Below are 15,000 nucleotides of genomic sequence, written 5' to 3' on the forward strand. Positions count from 1 at the left end.
CTTTGAACCCTGGTCTTAACCTCCTCCTCCTCCTCCTTCTCTTCTTCTTCTTCTTCTTCTTCTTCTTCTTATTATTATTATTATTATTATTATTATTATTATTATTATTATTATTATTATTATTCCTCCTCCTCCTCCTCCTCCTCTTCCTCCTCCTCTTCCTCTCTTTCCTCCTCTTCCTCCTCTTCCTCCTCCTCCTCCTCCTCCTCCTCCTCCTCCTCCTCCTACCTTGCCTTTCCCGTCACCGACTTTAATCTTGGGTAACGCGCCGGTATTTTTTAGTTCATTTTTCCCTACTCACCCGCGTTACAACTCTTTCCCTACCTGCCTTCATATTTCCCTTTTTATCTTATTTTCCTATATCTTTCCCTCTCCCTTATCTCCCTGTCACAATCTCCTTCCTCTCTTCTTCTTCTTCCTTCTCTTCCTCCTCCCCTCCCTTCCCCTCGCCCTCTCCCTCCATCCCTATCTTCCCCCTTCCTATCATCCCCCATTCCCATCCTTCCCCCCTCCCCATCCTTCCCCTCCTTCCTCCCCCATCCCCCCACCCTCTTCCCTCACCCCCCGCATCGCCTTCCAGCCCCCGAGATGAAGAGTAGCGCTTCCTCGCGCCCCGGACCCCGCATTTCTCTGCCCCCGATGCCCGCTTCCCGTGCATTGTGCCGCGCGGTCTGCATCGATTTCGAGGAGGTAAACAAACCCCCGCCGGAGCCTGTGTAAGGAGATTCGAAGACGTGCGTGCGTGTAGGGGGGGGGGGATGTGATGTGGTGTGTGTGTGTGTGTGTGTGTGTGTGTGTGTGTGTGTGTGTGTGTGTGTGTGTGTGTGTGTGTGTGTGTGTGTGTGTGTGTGTGTGTGTGTGTGTGTGTGTGTGTGTGTGTGTGCGCGTGTTTGCGGGGGCGTGTGCTCATGTATGCGTGTACGTGTACGTGTATGCATGCGCGTGTATGCGTGTCCCCCCATTCCCCACTGCCTCTCCGGACAACAAACACACCCGCCCGGCGCAAGAACGAAAATGTTTACAGGATAATCGCCGCTCTCTCATCCCGCCTTCGCGATTTGGTAACAGTCGTATTTGTTTACAGGGCGCGAGGAGAGGTTTATATTCCCCTCGCGCGAGACACGGCGAGGAGGAGGAGGAGGAGGAGGAGGAGGAGGAGGAGGAGGAGGAGGAGGAGGAGGAGGAGGAGGAGGAGGAGGAGGAGGAGGAGGAGGAGACACCCGGGTCGGATCGCCGCGTCTTTGAGGGTCTTCGTGTGGATCTGCTTTCGTTTCTCTCTCTCTGCCCGTGTCTCTCTTATTTGCTTTCGCTCTTTGTCTGCCTGTCTGTCTGTCTCTCTCTCTCTCTCCTTTGATTATTTTCTCGTTTTCTTTCAGACACTCTCTTTTTACTCTTTCACATCCTCTACACTGATCATATTTCTATATCTCCCTCATTCTTTTCTCCTATCCCTTCTCCTTCTCCCATTCTTTTATCCTTTTCCACTTCCACCTCCTCCCTCCCCTTATCCCAATCCCTCTCCCATTCCTTCCTTCCTTTCCTCTTCCTCCTCCTTCTCTTCCTTTTTTCTCCCACTCTACCTCCGCCTCCCACTCCCTCCTTCCTCCCCTTATCTCCATCCCTCTCCTTCTCCCATTCCTTCCTCCTCCTCCTCCTTCTCTCTCTCTTCCCCCACCCCGCCTCCCACTCCCTCCTCTCTCTCTCCCTCCCTCTCCCTCGCCGTCGAAGGCTGCCCCCGCCACCCAGGTACATCTGCATATCTCACCACCATAAAACTCCAGCTTAAGGTCATTATTTTACGACATCTATAGAGCTCAGCATATCAAGGGCTATATTGTTTGAATGCTTAAAGGGTTTCTGTGGGGCTTCTCGCGGCCATGTTGAAGGACGCGACGAACACCTTCGGCAAAACACGATTTTTTTCCCTCGAGTTAAATGCTTGAAAACTCTGCAAACTATTTTCCTCTCGTCTGAAAGTGCTACGTTAAAGGTAGCCACTCTCATAGAAAGACGCAAAAAATGATAATAACAACATAAATAGATACAAAAAAGTAAATAAATAAACAAATAAATAACAAAAAATCGTCATATCTAACCCGTATAAAACCAGAGTTCGCAAAAAAAAATGTTGACAAAACTCGTGTGGAACATTATGTAACGGTGACTCTCATGCAACATTACATAAAAGCAACATTAAACAACAGGAATGAGTTTTTTGCACCGTTCTGAAATGGCATTACAAAACAGCGTGCAGTGTCGTTTGTTCAAGAGGGCTAATAATATTTGCAATGCGGACCCATGCAATAAACAGAAAGGAAAAAAAAAATATCAATGGAAAACAGGCAGCTAAATATAAAAGCCACTGTCTGTATGTGACAACGATTACCAATGAAAACAAGAGAATTAGGAAAATTGCGTGATAGGCCTATAAATTGCAAAAACGCACTGCCCGTTACGTTAGGCAAGTGAACTCCGCAGAAAGCACGAATCCAATGAACCTTTTCAATAAACAATTAAAGTCACATCCCAGCGTCTTTCCGGACTTCCGTTAACATTCAGCAAATTATCTTAAATTCGCATGAAGTCCCAAGTCCCAAAATATTTTCAATCGACAATGAGCAAGAAGCAGCTAAATAAATTCCTCAGTTAAACGATAAATAAATGAATAAATAAACCCACGAACAAACAATTCAATATACATACATATATATATATATATATATATATATATATATATATATATATATATATATATATATATATATATATATATATATATATATATTCCGAACATCACTATGAAAGAGTCAACCTCCTCACCTAGAACAAATTTTCCTTCGAGTACAAAGTCTTTCTGCTCGAGCTTCGAAAATGCAAAGGGATTCAAAAGGAATAGAATTGAAAGAGTGAGTGAAAGAAGAGAGAGAGAGAGAGAGAGAGAGAGAGAGAGAGAGAGAGAGAGAGAGAGAGAGAGAGAGAGAGAGAGAGAGAGAGAGAGAGAGAGAGAGAGAGAGAGAGAGAGAGAGAGAGACAGACAGACAGACAGACAGACAGACAGGCAGAGACAGATAGAGGTAGAGACAGATAGAGGTAGAGACAAGCAGAAACAGAAAGAGAGACAGAGAAGCAGAAATAAATAGGAAACGAGACACAAACAGGTACAGGAACAGAGAAACAAACACGACCGACAGGTAAACAGACAGAGAAAACACTCAAGCAAGAATCGAAGACACAGAGAGAGGCGAGAGCGAGAGAGGCGAGCGAGAGTGCGAAGTCCTCCTCCCCTTTGCATCCCCCGCGAGTCCTCCTCCTCCTCCTCCTCCTCCTCCTCGGCCAGAGTCCTGTCACGGGTCCTCGCCACCAAACTGGTTCCGGAGATCATCCTCAGATACGCCTTATGGGGCGGCGCGCGGCTCTCTTTTTTTCACATGTGCGGAATTTTTGGTCTAGCGCGGCGGTTCTCGGCCATTAATGATCGGACCTCAAATGTACCGACTAAATGCAGTGTGAAATGGAAATGGAGAAAAAAAATTGTCGAGGGTGAACTGGTGTGTAAAAGGAGTCGACTGTCTACTTCCATTTTGGGAGTAGCCCTAGACACGACTGGGTGAATGGTGGGCGAATGTCATTGCAAGGGAAATGCAAGTATCAGGGGAAGCCAACACTCGGCCGGGCAAAATCATGAAAGTCTCGCTGGACAGGTAAAAGAAATAAAAGTTGTGTGAAGTTCAATTCAGAAAACTTTGTCCGTCTTGTGATAAATTGTAGCTTACCTTTTGAATGATAAAATCCATATTGGTTAAGTCACTGATGTGGACTGCCGATGAATTATTCACTCAACACATGTTGACAGGCGCATTTTATCCACAGGTCAAAGTTGCGAACATGGTGAATTCAGAGATAACTTTCCATTTTTTCCGCCGTTTTCAAAGGGTAATGCCGTTCTCCTTCAGTAAATTCAAAAGTAAAAATCGCACCCAATGCAACACTCGTTCCTTCCAATGTCGAACCAGATAACACAGCGAAAACACGAACTTTGTCGCACAGAACGAGCTAAAAACTCCACAAGGGTCGGTGCAGTCAGCCTCAGTTAGGGCTCCCGCGCGGACTGCGACACACGGGTACTCTCCACTACCGTCAATCTCCAACTGAAAACGGGAATTTCGAGCGAGGTGGATGGAGTTGATGGGCGGCGCTTCCAGACGTACGACGCGGTCCACGCTCGATGCCTGGCTGTGTCCTGGCGCTTGTCCTGCCTCGCCGCGCACGGGTCTGCCTCAGATAAAGCCAGGGACGGAGAGGAGGAGGAGGAGGAGGAGGAGGAAAGGGGAAAGGGTCAATTCGCTTTTATTCGCAATAAAAAGTTGCTTTTATCTCTCTTTCACGACGGGGGAATGATTCCATTATATTACTAATAGAAAAGTTTCGAATATTCACATGCAGAGAAGCTCTCGGGATACCCACCACGGCTGATTAACCCGTTTTGATCCGCAGGAAATAAATGCCGTTGATTGCACAGTTATTTCCGCGTCTGTTACACAGCCCATTTCATTTAGCCGAGTAACGAGATATAACAAGCTGGAAAATTTCATATTCCTCTCTACAAGCATCAGACACACTTTTTTCCCCGAGTATTTCCCTCCCCAGTTCACAGTTTTTATATCCCCATTTTAAACGCGTAGTTTCCGAGTGTCAATATTCAGCAAGCATGCTCTCCGGCCTGACCCACACTATCCACTTCACCCTAATATCCAAGAGCTAATATACAAAGTGCTCAGCTAATTTCTGGCTGTAATCATGAGAATTATGATAATGATAGTGCTGACAACAGGCGAATGTGATGGTGATGATGGCGTTCCAGCTGATGATTAAAAAACAAAAACAAAAACAAAAAACATCACGACATCAAATTTCAATAAATGGTTTGAATTGCCCATTTAAGATTGAAAAAAAGGATGTACTTATACCCTTGTAGAGCTGCGAAATGGTTTAAGCCTGGGAAAAATATTTACATAATGTGGCGAACCCAAAATAAACATACTTTTCCTATTTGCACCAGAAGTTATAATATGAATTTCATCCTTTTCCCTCATTTTCTCTCTGTTATTTTCCTACAAAATATAAAGCAGCTTCCTTAAAATACATCACTCTTTTCCCTCGCTTCCTCTCAAACCGCCAATGAAGTTTTACACCAGGAAAATAATTTGTCTTTCCGAAAACGAACCATTTTCTGTACTAATTGGAAAGAGAATTAAGGAAACAATGTTGAATACATCAAAAAAAAATAAAAAAAATAAAAGAAAGACGTGAATTGAAGGAAAATACGTGATAAACATTGACGAACATACAGCAAATAAAACCTTTAATATCAATAACTACGAAAAAAACATGTCCAAAACCTCTTAAACTCAACGTTACGTAAATAAACCGAACATCCTATTGGTAAACTTAACCTCTGACCTGGAAACTGGGTCACTGGCCGCTGACCTCACTCCGTCGGTTCTGTTTTGCACACGGAGCGAACTCTCGTGCATGAATTCTGGTGCATGTCGGTGTGCATGAGAATTTTGCCTCAGTGCTAATTTGAGGCTGATGCGTCGCATACGTAAAATATCAGGTGAAAGAAGGGAGAAGTGTGTGATCTTATGTAGAGGGTGGGAGGGTGGAAATGAAAGAGAGGGAGGGAGGGAGGGAGGGAGAGAGAGAGAGAAAGAGAGAGAGAGAGAGAGAGAGAGAGAGAGAGAGAGAGAGAGAGAGAGAGAGAGAGAGAGAGAGAGAGAGAGAGAGAGAGAGAGAAGAGAGAGAGAGAGAGAGAGAGAGAGAGAGAGAGAGGAGAGAGAGAGAGAGAGAGAGAGAAGAGAGAGAGAGAGAGAGAGAGAGAGAGAGAGAGAGAGAGAGAGAGAGAGAGAGAAGAGAGAGAGAGAGAGAGAGAGAGAGAGAGAGAGAGAGAGAGAGAGAGAGAGAGAGAGAGAGAGAGACAGAGACAGAGAGAGAGAGAGAGAGAGAGAGTCGTAAGAAAGGGAATATTTTAACCCCTACCAACCCGCACTGGACCAGCGTGGTAGGGTATGGCCCACCCTCTCCCCATCAACGTGGAACAACGTGGATAGTCTGAAAGTTCTCACTAACTCTATCTATCTATCTATTTGTCTATCTATCTATCTATCTTTCTATGATATATATATGTGTGAATAAATATAGAAATAGATATAGAAAGATAGAGAGAGAGAGAACTTTAAAATAATCAAACAAAGAAACAAGCAGACAGAGATAGAGAGACAAAATGAAAAAAAAATCTGCCCAAAAAAGAGAATCTTAGAACAACAAAAACACACACAAAAAGAAAATAATTATAATACAAAAATTGTAAAGAGGAGAGGAAAGAATCCATTACGAAGCCCCCCCTCCCCCCTCCCCTCCTATCACCCCCTCCCCCCTCCTTGCAGCGCCATCCGTCCCTAAGAAGCTGTGACGGGTGGGGGGCGGGGGTGGGGGTTGTGGAGAGGGGGGGGGGGGCTGGTGGGAGGTCTGCTTGCCTGCCGTCGCTCCAGCTGTCTGGCGGATCCACCTGCTTCTCTCTCTCTCTCTCTCTCCTGCTGTCTGCTTTGCCTGATGAGGAATTATTTCTGCTTTGCTTGAAGACAGTTTTTTTTTCTTTCCTTTTTTCAGTCTGCTTGTTTATGCTTGTTTTTTTTTCTTTTTTCATCGTTTTTAAGGCTGTATTTTATTTTCTTTATCATTTTTTTTCTTTAGCGTATCACGTTTTTATCATTGTTATTGTTATTATTGTCATTTTCATCTTCATCATAATTATTATCATTAACATTATCAAGAACATTGACAACAGCAACACCAATAATAATAATGATAAGATAATAGTGATAATAATGATAACAATTATAATAATCAGAATAGTAATGATAATGAAAATAATAATGATAATGGTAATAAATAAACATTATTAATGGTGATGAGAACTATGATAATAATAATATGAATATTAGTATTTACAACAACAACAATAATAATGATGAGGATAATAATTGATACTAATGATAACGTTAATAGATATTGTAATAATAATGATTATAATTAGGATAATGATAATAGATATTGTAATAATAATGATTATAATTAGGATAATGATAATAGATATTGTAATAATAATGATTATAATTAGGATAATGATAATGATAACGATTATGATGATGATAATAATAATGATAATAATAATGATGATGATGATAATAATAATGATAATAATAATGATAATAATAATAATAATAATAATGATAATAATGATAATGATAATGGTAATAATGATAATAATAATAATAATAATAACAATAAAGATAATAATAATAACAATGATAATAAAAAGATATTAATAAAGATGCTAATAATAATGATGAGGATGATAACAACGCTAATATTGCAAATAATAATGACAATAGGCCTAATAACAACAACAACAACAACAACAACAACAACAATAATAATAATAATAATAATAATAATAATAATAATAATAATAATAATAATAATAATAATAATAATAGCAACGACAGAAGTCCTCGCCCTCCAAAGGCTGATTCACCGACAATTCTCTCTCTCGCACCGTACTTACTGCCAGTGCCAAGAGGGTGCCAGTTGTCCCTTATGGCACCGGTGTATTATGAGCGTTGGTGTTGGCATTGTCCCTTTTTTATTATTACTAGTTCCATTGGTAGTATTATGAGTGTGTGTTATTGCATCTTTGGTGGTATTTGGTATTCGTGTAGGTATGGTTGTTTGAGATCATTACTATTTTTTGGTAATAATGATAATACTAACAATCATGATAATACTAACATGATAATACTAACAATCATGATAATACTAACATGATAATACTAACAATTTGATACTAACAATTTAATTTAATACTAACAATTTAGCAATCATGATAATACTAACAATTTGGTTTCGTTGTTATAGATCATTACTATTTTTGGGATGATGATGATGGTAATGATAATACCAACAATTATTATTAGTATTGGTACAATCAGTAATATCATCGGTCTCTCCTTTATCAGAAAAGAAAGTTGACATGTTTCAGCGTACATGATGTATGTACATTAGACGAGTATTCTCTCCTTTGTCAGAGAAAGAGAAAGAGAGTGTACATGTTTCAGCGTACATGTTGTATGTATATTAGACGTGTACTATCTCCTCTGATGAACCGTATTCATGTTGACAAATGTAGAAATGTATGAATGAGAATGAATATCTTCACAATACAAGAGATGCAATTGATAGCTTTCGAGTATATCTTCATCAGAAATACACGCATTTCTAACAAAAAAATATATTCGATCCCGATCAAATACATCTCTTGTATTGAGAAGATATTCATTCTCATTCATACCTCTCTACATTCTCTCCTTCATCCGAAAATCGAGTATACACGTTTCAGCGTAACTGTTGTAGGTACAGTACACGAGTATATAGGTGTTCCCAGCTGTGTCCGGACGTACGGACCATAAAAGGAGATTGGAGATTGAATACAGTCACATTAACCGGCCGTTCGGATAACCCGCTGCGCCGTGTCCATGTGCGTTTGGTGATTTCGAGGGCAGAGAGGGGTGGGGGGGCGACCTCGAGATAACGAAGAGGGGGAGGAGGGGAGGGGGAGGTGGGCATGGGGGTGACCGTGTGTTATCAAAGGTGTTAACAAGAAGACTTTTTTTTAGGGGGGGGGGGCTGTTTTTTTCTCTGGGGGTGGGGGTGGGGGGTTGTATCTGAGTGAGAAGGGTTGGATAGATAGAGAGATAGATAGGTTGATAAAAACAGGTAAAAGAAGGGTTATGTACTGGCGACAGAGAGGTAAGATGTGTTCGTAACTTCACTTGTCATCTGTCTCTCCTTTCCTTCTTTCCTTCCCCTCTTCCTCTTTATTTCCTTCCTTCCTTCTTCCATCCTTCTTCCACTTCCCCACTTCTTCCCTCCTTCTTTCATTAAACCAAACCCTCCTTCAATCCCCCACCCCCATTCGCCTCAAACTCACCTTCTTCTTTTTCCTTTTTTTCTCAAACCCCTATTTCTTCGTGCCTAGCCCTCCTCCCCTTACTTCCCCCTCTTTTAAGCTACTCCCTTCCCTTCCCCTTCCTCCCTAGCCCCTTACTCCCCCTCCTTCAAGCTACCCCCTCCCTTTCCTCTTCCTTCATAATCCCCCTACTTCTCCTCCGTCAAGCTACCCCCTTCCCCCTTCCTCCCTAGACACCTCTACCTCCCTTCCATCTGCTCTTCCCCACCTCCTTCAAGCTACCCCTTCCTCTTTCCCTTTCTGAGTCCACCTTTTTTTCCCCCTCCATCAAGCTACCCCCTCCCCCTTCCCCTTCCTCCCTAGCTCACCCCCTACTTGCCCTCCATCAAGCTAACCCTTCCCCTTCTCCTTCCTTCCTAGCCCACACCTCCCTCCCACTTCCTTCCTAGCCCACACCTCCCTCCCCCTTCCTTCAAGCTACCCCCTTCCCTCTTCCCCTTCCTTCCTAGCCCACACACCCCTCCTTCAAGCTACCCCCCACCCCTGCCTCCTCCTCCCCCATCCCCCATCCCCTTCCCCTGCCCTCCCGACCCCTCACGGCAGAATCATGGCAGCTTTCGTCACTTCATTAGAGACTTCGCGAGGTCCATAATCAGGGTCTCTCGTACTCTTGCCTTATATGGTCTCGTTGTGTCAGCGTGGGGGATACGGAGGGGGAGGAAGAGGAGGAGGAGGAGAAAGAGGAAGGGAGGAGGAGGTGGAGGAGTAGGAGGAGGAGGAGGAGGAGGAGGAGGAGGAGGAGGAGGAGGAGGAGGAGGAGGAGGAGGAGGAGGAGTAGGAGGAGGAGGAGGAGGAGGAGGAGATGGGGGATAGGGAGGAAGAAGAGGAGGAGGAAGAAGGAGGAAGGAGATGGGGGGAGAGGGAGAGAAAGAGGAGGAGGAGGAGGAAGAGGAAGGAGGAGGAGGTGGTGGGGGAGGAGGAGGAGGAGGAGGAGGAGGAGGAGGAGGAGGAGGGAGGAGGAGGGAGGAGGGGAGAGAAGGAGGAAGGAGGAGGGAGGTGGTGGGGGAGGAGGAGGAGGAGGTGGGGGGGAAGAGGAGGAAGAGGTGGTGGGGAGGAGGAGATGGGGGAGAGAGGGGAGAAAGAGGGAGGGAGGAGGAGGGGGAGTAGGAGGAGGAGGGAGGAGGAGGGAGTAGGAGTAGGAGGAGGAGGAGGAGGAGGAGGAGGAGGAGGAGGAGAGGAGGAGGAGGGAGGAGGAGGAGGAGGAGGAGGTGGGAGGAGGGGGAGGGGGAGGTGGGGAGGGTTAAAGAGAGGAGGAAAAAAGGATAGAAAAGGATGAGAAAGGTATATAAGAAAGGTAAGAGGAGGGAGGAGAGTGTACAGGAAAGGGAGGAGGAGGAGGGAGGAGAGTGTACAGGAAAGGTAAGACGAGGGAGAGAGTATGTAAAAGGGAGGAGGAGCAAGGGAGGGGAACAAGGGTAACGAGAGGATGAAGGAGAAAGGAGGAAAAAAGGAGAATGAAGAAAAGCGAAGACAACGTCGAAAAGGGAGTAAAGAAGGCGTGGAAGGACGGAGAAAGGGAGAAGTGGGGAAGGAGTGGAGTGAAAAGAAAGGAGAGGAGAACGTAATAGGAAGAAGGGAAGAGGAGGAAGAGCAGAACGAGGGAAAGGGAAGCCTGAGGGAGAACGGGAGGGAGAAAGCGGGAAGAAGGGAATACTACAACAAAGAAACTCATATTAAAAGGGACATTATAAAGGTAAAAAAAGATAGATAGATAGATAGATAGAGAGAGAGAGAGAGAGAGAGAGAGAGAGAGAGAGAGAGAGAGAGAGAGAAAGAAAGAAAGAAAGAAAGAAAGAGAAAGAGAAAGAGAAAGAGAAAGAGACAGAGACAGAGACAGAGAAAGATACAGAGAAAGAGAAAAGGAAAGAGAAAGAAAGAGAGAGAGAAAGAGAAAGACCCTAATAAATAGCAGCGCACAGAGCGAGGATTAGAACGAGACAAGGAAACACGACGACAGGCAGTGTGGAGGCGAGGTAAGTGAGGCGAGTGAGGCGAGCGAGGCAAAGGAGGACATCGGGACACGAGAGCAAACAGAATGAGGCCGAAATGAGACAACAGCGAAGGCTATTATCACTGTCACTGTTGTTGTTGCACGTTGGTGAAATTATTACCAAACTGACCACAAAATTTTAGTTGGCAGTAACGAAATGATGGTGTTAGCGTATCAGCATGTGCTCAGCGGCGCTTATGTGTGTTTGTGTGTGTGTGTTTGTGTGTGTGTGTGTTCTTACCTAGTTGTTCTTACCTAGTTGTTTGGATACGGGAGAAGAGCTATGCTCAGGTGGTCCCGTCTGCTATATTTAAATTATCATATAACTTTTTAAATTGATGTACAGTTTTGGCACACACTACTTGATTGGGGAGACTGTTCCACGATTCAATAATTCTGTTTGGGAAACTATATTTTTTGACATCTTTATCACCTCTTTTTACTTTCAACTTTTTGTTGAGTCCTCTCGTTCTTCTTGTGTTCAGGATCAAAAAGTCATCCTTATCTATTTTCACTCTTCCTGTAATGCAGTTGAAAAGCATAATCATATCCCCCCTTTTCCTTCTTTCTTCCAAGGTTGTAAGTCCTAATTTTTGTAGTCTGTCTTCGTAACTCAGATCTCTTAGGGTAGGTGCCCATCTTGTCGCCGCTCTTTGGACTCTTTCCAGTTTGTCAATATCTTTTTTCAAGTGTGGACTCCATACCACTGCACCGTACTCAAGAGCTGGTCTTATGATTGCTTTAATAATCTTCTTTACCATATCTTCGTCCACATACACGAATGCCCTCTTCATGTTGGCAATCAGTCCTAACATTTTGTGGACCTTTTCATTTATATGGTCATTTGGATTTAGGTTTCTATTTATGATTATCCCAAGATCTTTTTCCCTGTCAGCTGTGTCTAATACTGCGTCCCCTAATTTGTATTGGAATAGTGGGCGATTTCTACTTTCTCCAAATCTGACTACGTGGCATTTTATTGGTATTGAATTCCATTTTCCATGTACAACTCCACGTGAATAAGTTCTCGATGTCACTTTGGAGGCATTGGCATGAGACGTTGTCTGTTACCCTCTTTTGTATCTTTGCGTCATCTGCAAACATATTCAGATAACTACCTGGGCTTATGTTTGACTCTAAATCATTGACGAAAATAGTAAACATAATTGGCGCCAACACCGATCCTTGAGGCACTCCGCTGGTTACCCGTCGCCATGTAGAATGCTTTCCTCTAATTACTGTGCTCATTTGTCTTTCATGAAGAAAGTCTTTCATCCATGCGAGTAGGTTACCTTTCACTCCACCTAGGTGCTCTAGTTTCCATAGTAGTCTTCTATGAGACACCTTATCAAAAGCCTTCTTAAAGTCTAAATACACACAATCCACCCAGCCGTCTCTTTCTTGTAATATTTCAGATACTCTATTATAAAAACAGAGGAGATTTGTTACACACGACCTTCCTTCTCTAAAACCAAATTGTTTATTTGATATCATTTCGTATTTTTCAAGCATTTCAACCCATTGTTTTCTAATTATTCTTTCTAGCAGTCTGCATACTACACTAGTTAATGAAACTGGTCTATAATTTAGTGGGTTTTGTTTGTCGCCGCTCTTATATAAGGGTGTAACATTTGCGAATTTCCAACTTTTTGGTAGTTTACCTTGTCTTAGTGAATTTTGAAATATTAACAATAAAGGAGTACACAGCTCTTCGACACATTCCCTAAGAACCCAGTTAGAAATTTCATCTGGTCCCTCTGCTTTGGTCTTGTCTAATCCTTTAGCAGATCTTTTATTTCGTTCTTTTTGGGGCGATATTTTCGATGTTCTTTACGTCTGTATGGGTATTTGCCATATCAAAGCATGGATCCTGAACAAACACTGACTGAAATTTCTCATTTAGGATTTCACACATTTCTTCCTCCTTAGAATATATAATGTTATTGTCTTTGATAGTGCTAATTTGATCCCTACTTTTAGTTTTACTATTTATGTAGTTAAAGAAGAGTTTTGGTTGACTTGCGCATTTGTTTATTATGTCCTTTTCAAAGTCTAATTTCGCCTCTCTCATGGTTTGGGTATACTCATTTCTTCCTATTTTATATCTTTCATATGCTGCCTGAGATCTATGCCTTCTGAATCTTTTCCAAAGGAGATGCTTTTTTTCCCTCATTTTCTTGCATTTGTCGTTGAACCATTTTTGGCCATTTCTTGCTTCAGGTTTGAATTTGGGTATGAATGTTTCCACTCCTTTTATAGATCTCACAAAATTTTGCATACTGAACATGAAGGTTCTCATCATCCAGAAGTGTTTCCCAGTTTTTGTTATCAAAGAAGTCTTTAACGCCTCTATAACAACCTCTCTTGTAATTGTATTTTTCCTTTCTTTCTTTGCTTACGATGAGTTTTTCCTGTAGCAGACAGTATTTTAGTTTAATCACTACATGGTCGCTTTTTCCTAAAGGAGGACAGTATTCGATATCCTTAATATCGTCGTTATGCTTTGTAAATATTAGGTCAAGCATAGACGGCCTATCTAGCCCTCTTATCCTGGTATGATCTGTTACATTCTGGAAAAGGCAATGTTCATTTATGACATCTAGTAATTTAGCATTCCAAGAATCTGATTGTGCTCTAGGATCGAGACTTTCCCAGTCAATTTTGCTATTAAAGTCCCCTGTAATAAGAATTTCTGTTGAATTGGTTTCCGAAAGTTGTAGCACTTCTTCCAGGCTCTTTATTGTTTCTTGAATTAGTTTCTGGTAATTTTCTAGTGACCACGCCGATGTTTGAGGTGGCATGTATACCGTGGTTATTATTGTGTTTACCCCATTTGTTTCTACCTCAATTACCTTCATTTCCACTATGGGGTCCTGATTAATTTCTAACTCCTTTATAATGATTCCTTTCTTTGTTAATATTGCTACCCCCTCCATTTCCATCTGCCCTATCTTTTCTCCAAATATTATAGTCTTTAAGCCCTAATGTTACATCGCCTGTGGAGGGGTCCAGTTTGGTTTCAGTGATGCATATTACATCCGGTTTATCCATATCAATTATTGTCTCTAGTTCAAGCAACTTCGAAGATAGACCATCAATATTTGTGTAAACTATTTCTATATAATCTTTAGGTATTAAATTTGGTTGCAGGGTTAATGTTTGTCTGCCTCTACATTTTGGTTCCGATAGTATATTTGCTTTGCTTGGAGACCTCTCACCCTCCAAATAAATAAGTTTTTTTCCTCTTCAGTCCTTTGTTCATTTTTGTTTTTTACTTCTTCCAATTTCTTTTGTAGCGTTACTCTGTCATCTTTGGTCATGTTTTCTCTTATCCAGATTTTTTGTATTCCTCATGGGTGGCCAGAACTTTGGCTTTCTTTATTATATCAGTTACTATTTGCTTATTCAAGAATGTTACTTTTAGAGGCCGTTTCTTTCCCTTTTCGAATAATCCTAGCCTCCTGTGAGCTATGATATTCTGCTCGGCGAATTCGGGATTTATGACCTTGAGAATATCTACAATTAATTTCTTGTCTTTGTTGTATCGTTCAATTCCATCTTCTACAACTTTTTCTTCGTGTCCCAATATTACTATGTCCTTGTTTACGTCAGCCAAATTAGCAATATTTCTTGCATGTTGCCCAAGGTGGGATTTGAATTCATTCTTCTTAATCGTTGCTGCAAGCTGTTTTAATTTCCTCCTTTGTGGTCTTGATGTCTTGTTCTATCTTTTTTCCATTTCATTCACGGTTTCCTTTACTTTTGATACATCTGCATATGTAGCTGTCATTTTCTTGGCTTCTTCCATTATTTGAGCTTGGCTGTTTGACAAATTACTTTCAATCTGTTTGACAGTTTCTTGGACTTTAATGACCTCCTCAACTTTTTCCTGAAGATTTTTTGCTTCAGTTCCACTAGCGCT

At 42.3% G+C, this 15,000-nt stretch overlaps 1 protein-coding gene across 1 annotated transcript in view; it reads right to left on the bottom strand.

The window, feature by feature from the left end:
* Slip1 (SLo interacting protein 1) overlaps positions 1-4,161 on the bottom strand; it is a gene marked incomplete at its 3' end in the record, with an annotated part of 125,044 nt that extends 120,883 nt beyond the window's left edge. The window contains 1 exon segment of the mRNA XM_070126390.1: positions 3,774-4,161. Within this exon segment, the coding sequence (XP_069982491.1) occupies positions 3,774-3,794 (21 nt within the window).
* Between the last annotated feature and the right edge of the window lie 10,839 nt (positions 4,162-15,000).

Source organism: Penaeus vannamei, chromosome 10 (genome assembly GCF_042767895.1).
Source record: "Penaeus vannamei isolate JL-2024 chromosome 10, ASM4276789v1, whole genome shotgun sequence".
Classification (NCBI taxonomy): domain Eukaryota; kingdom Metazoa; phylum Arthropoda; class Malacostraca; order Decapoda; family Penaeidae; genus Penaeus; species Penaeus vannamei.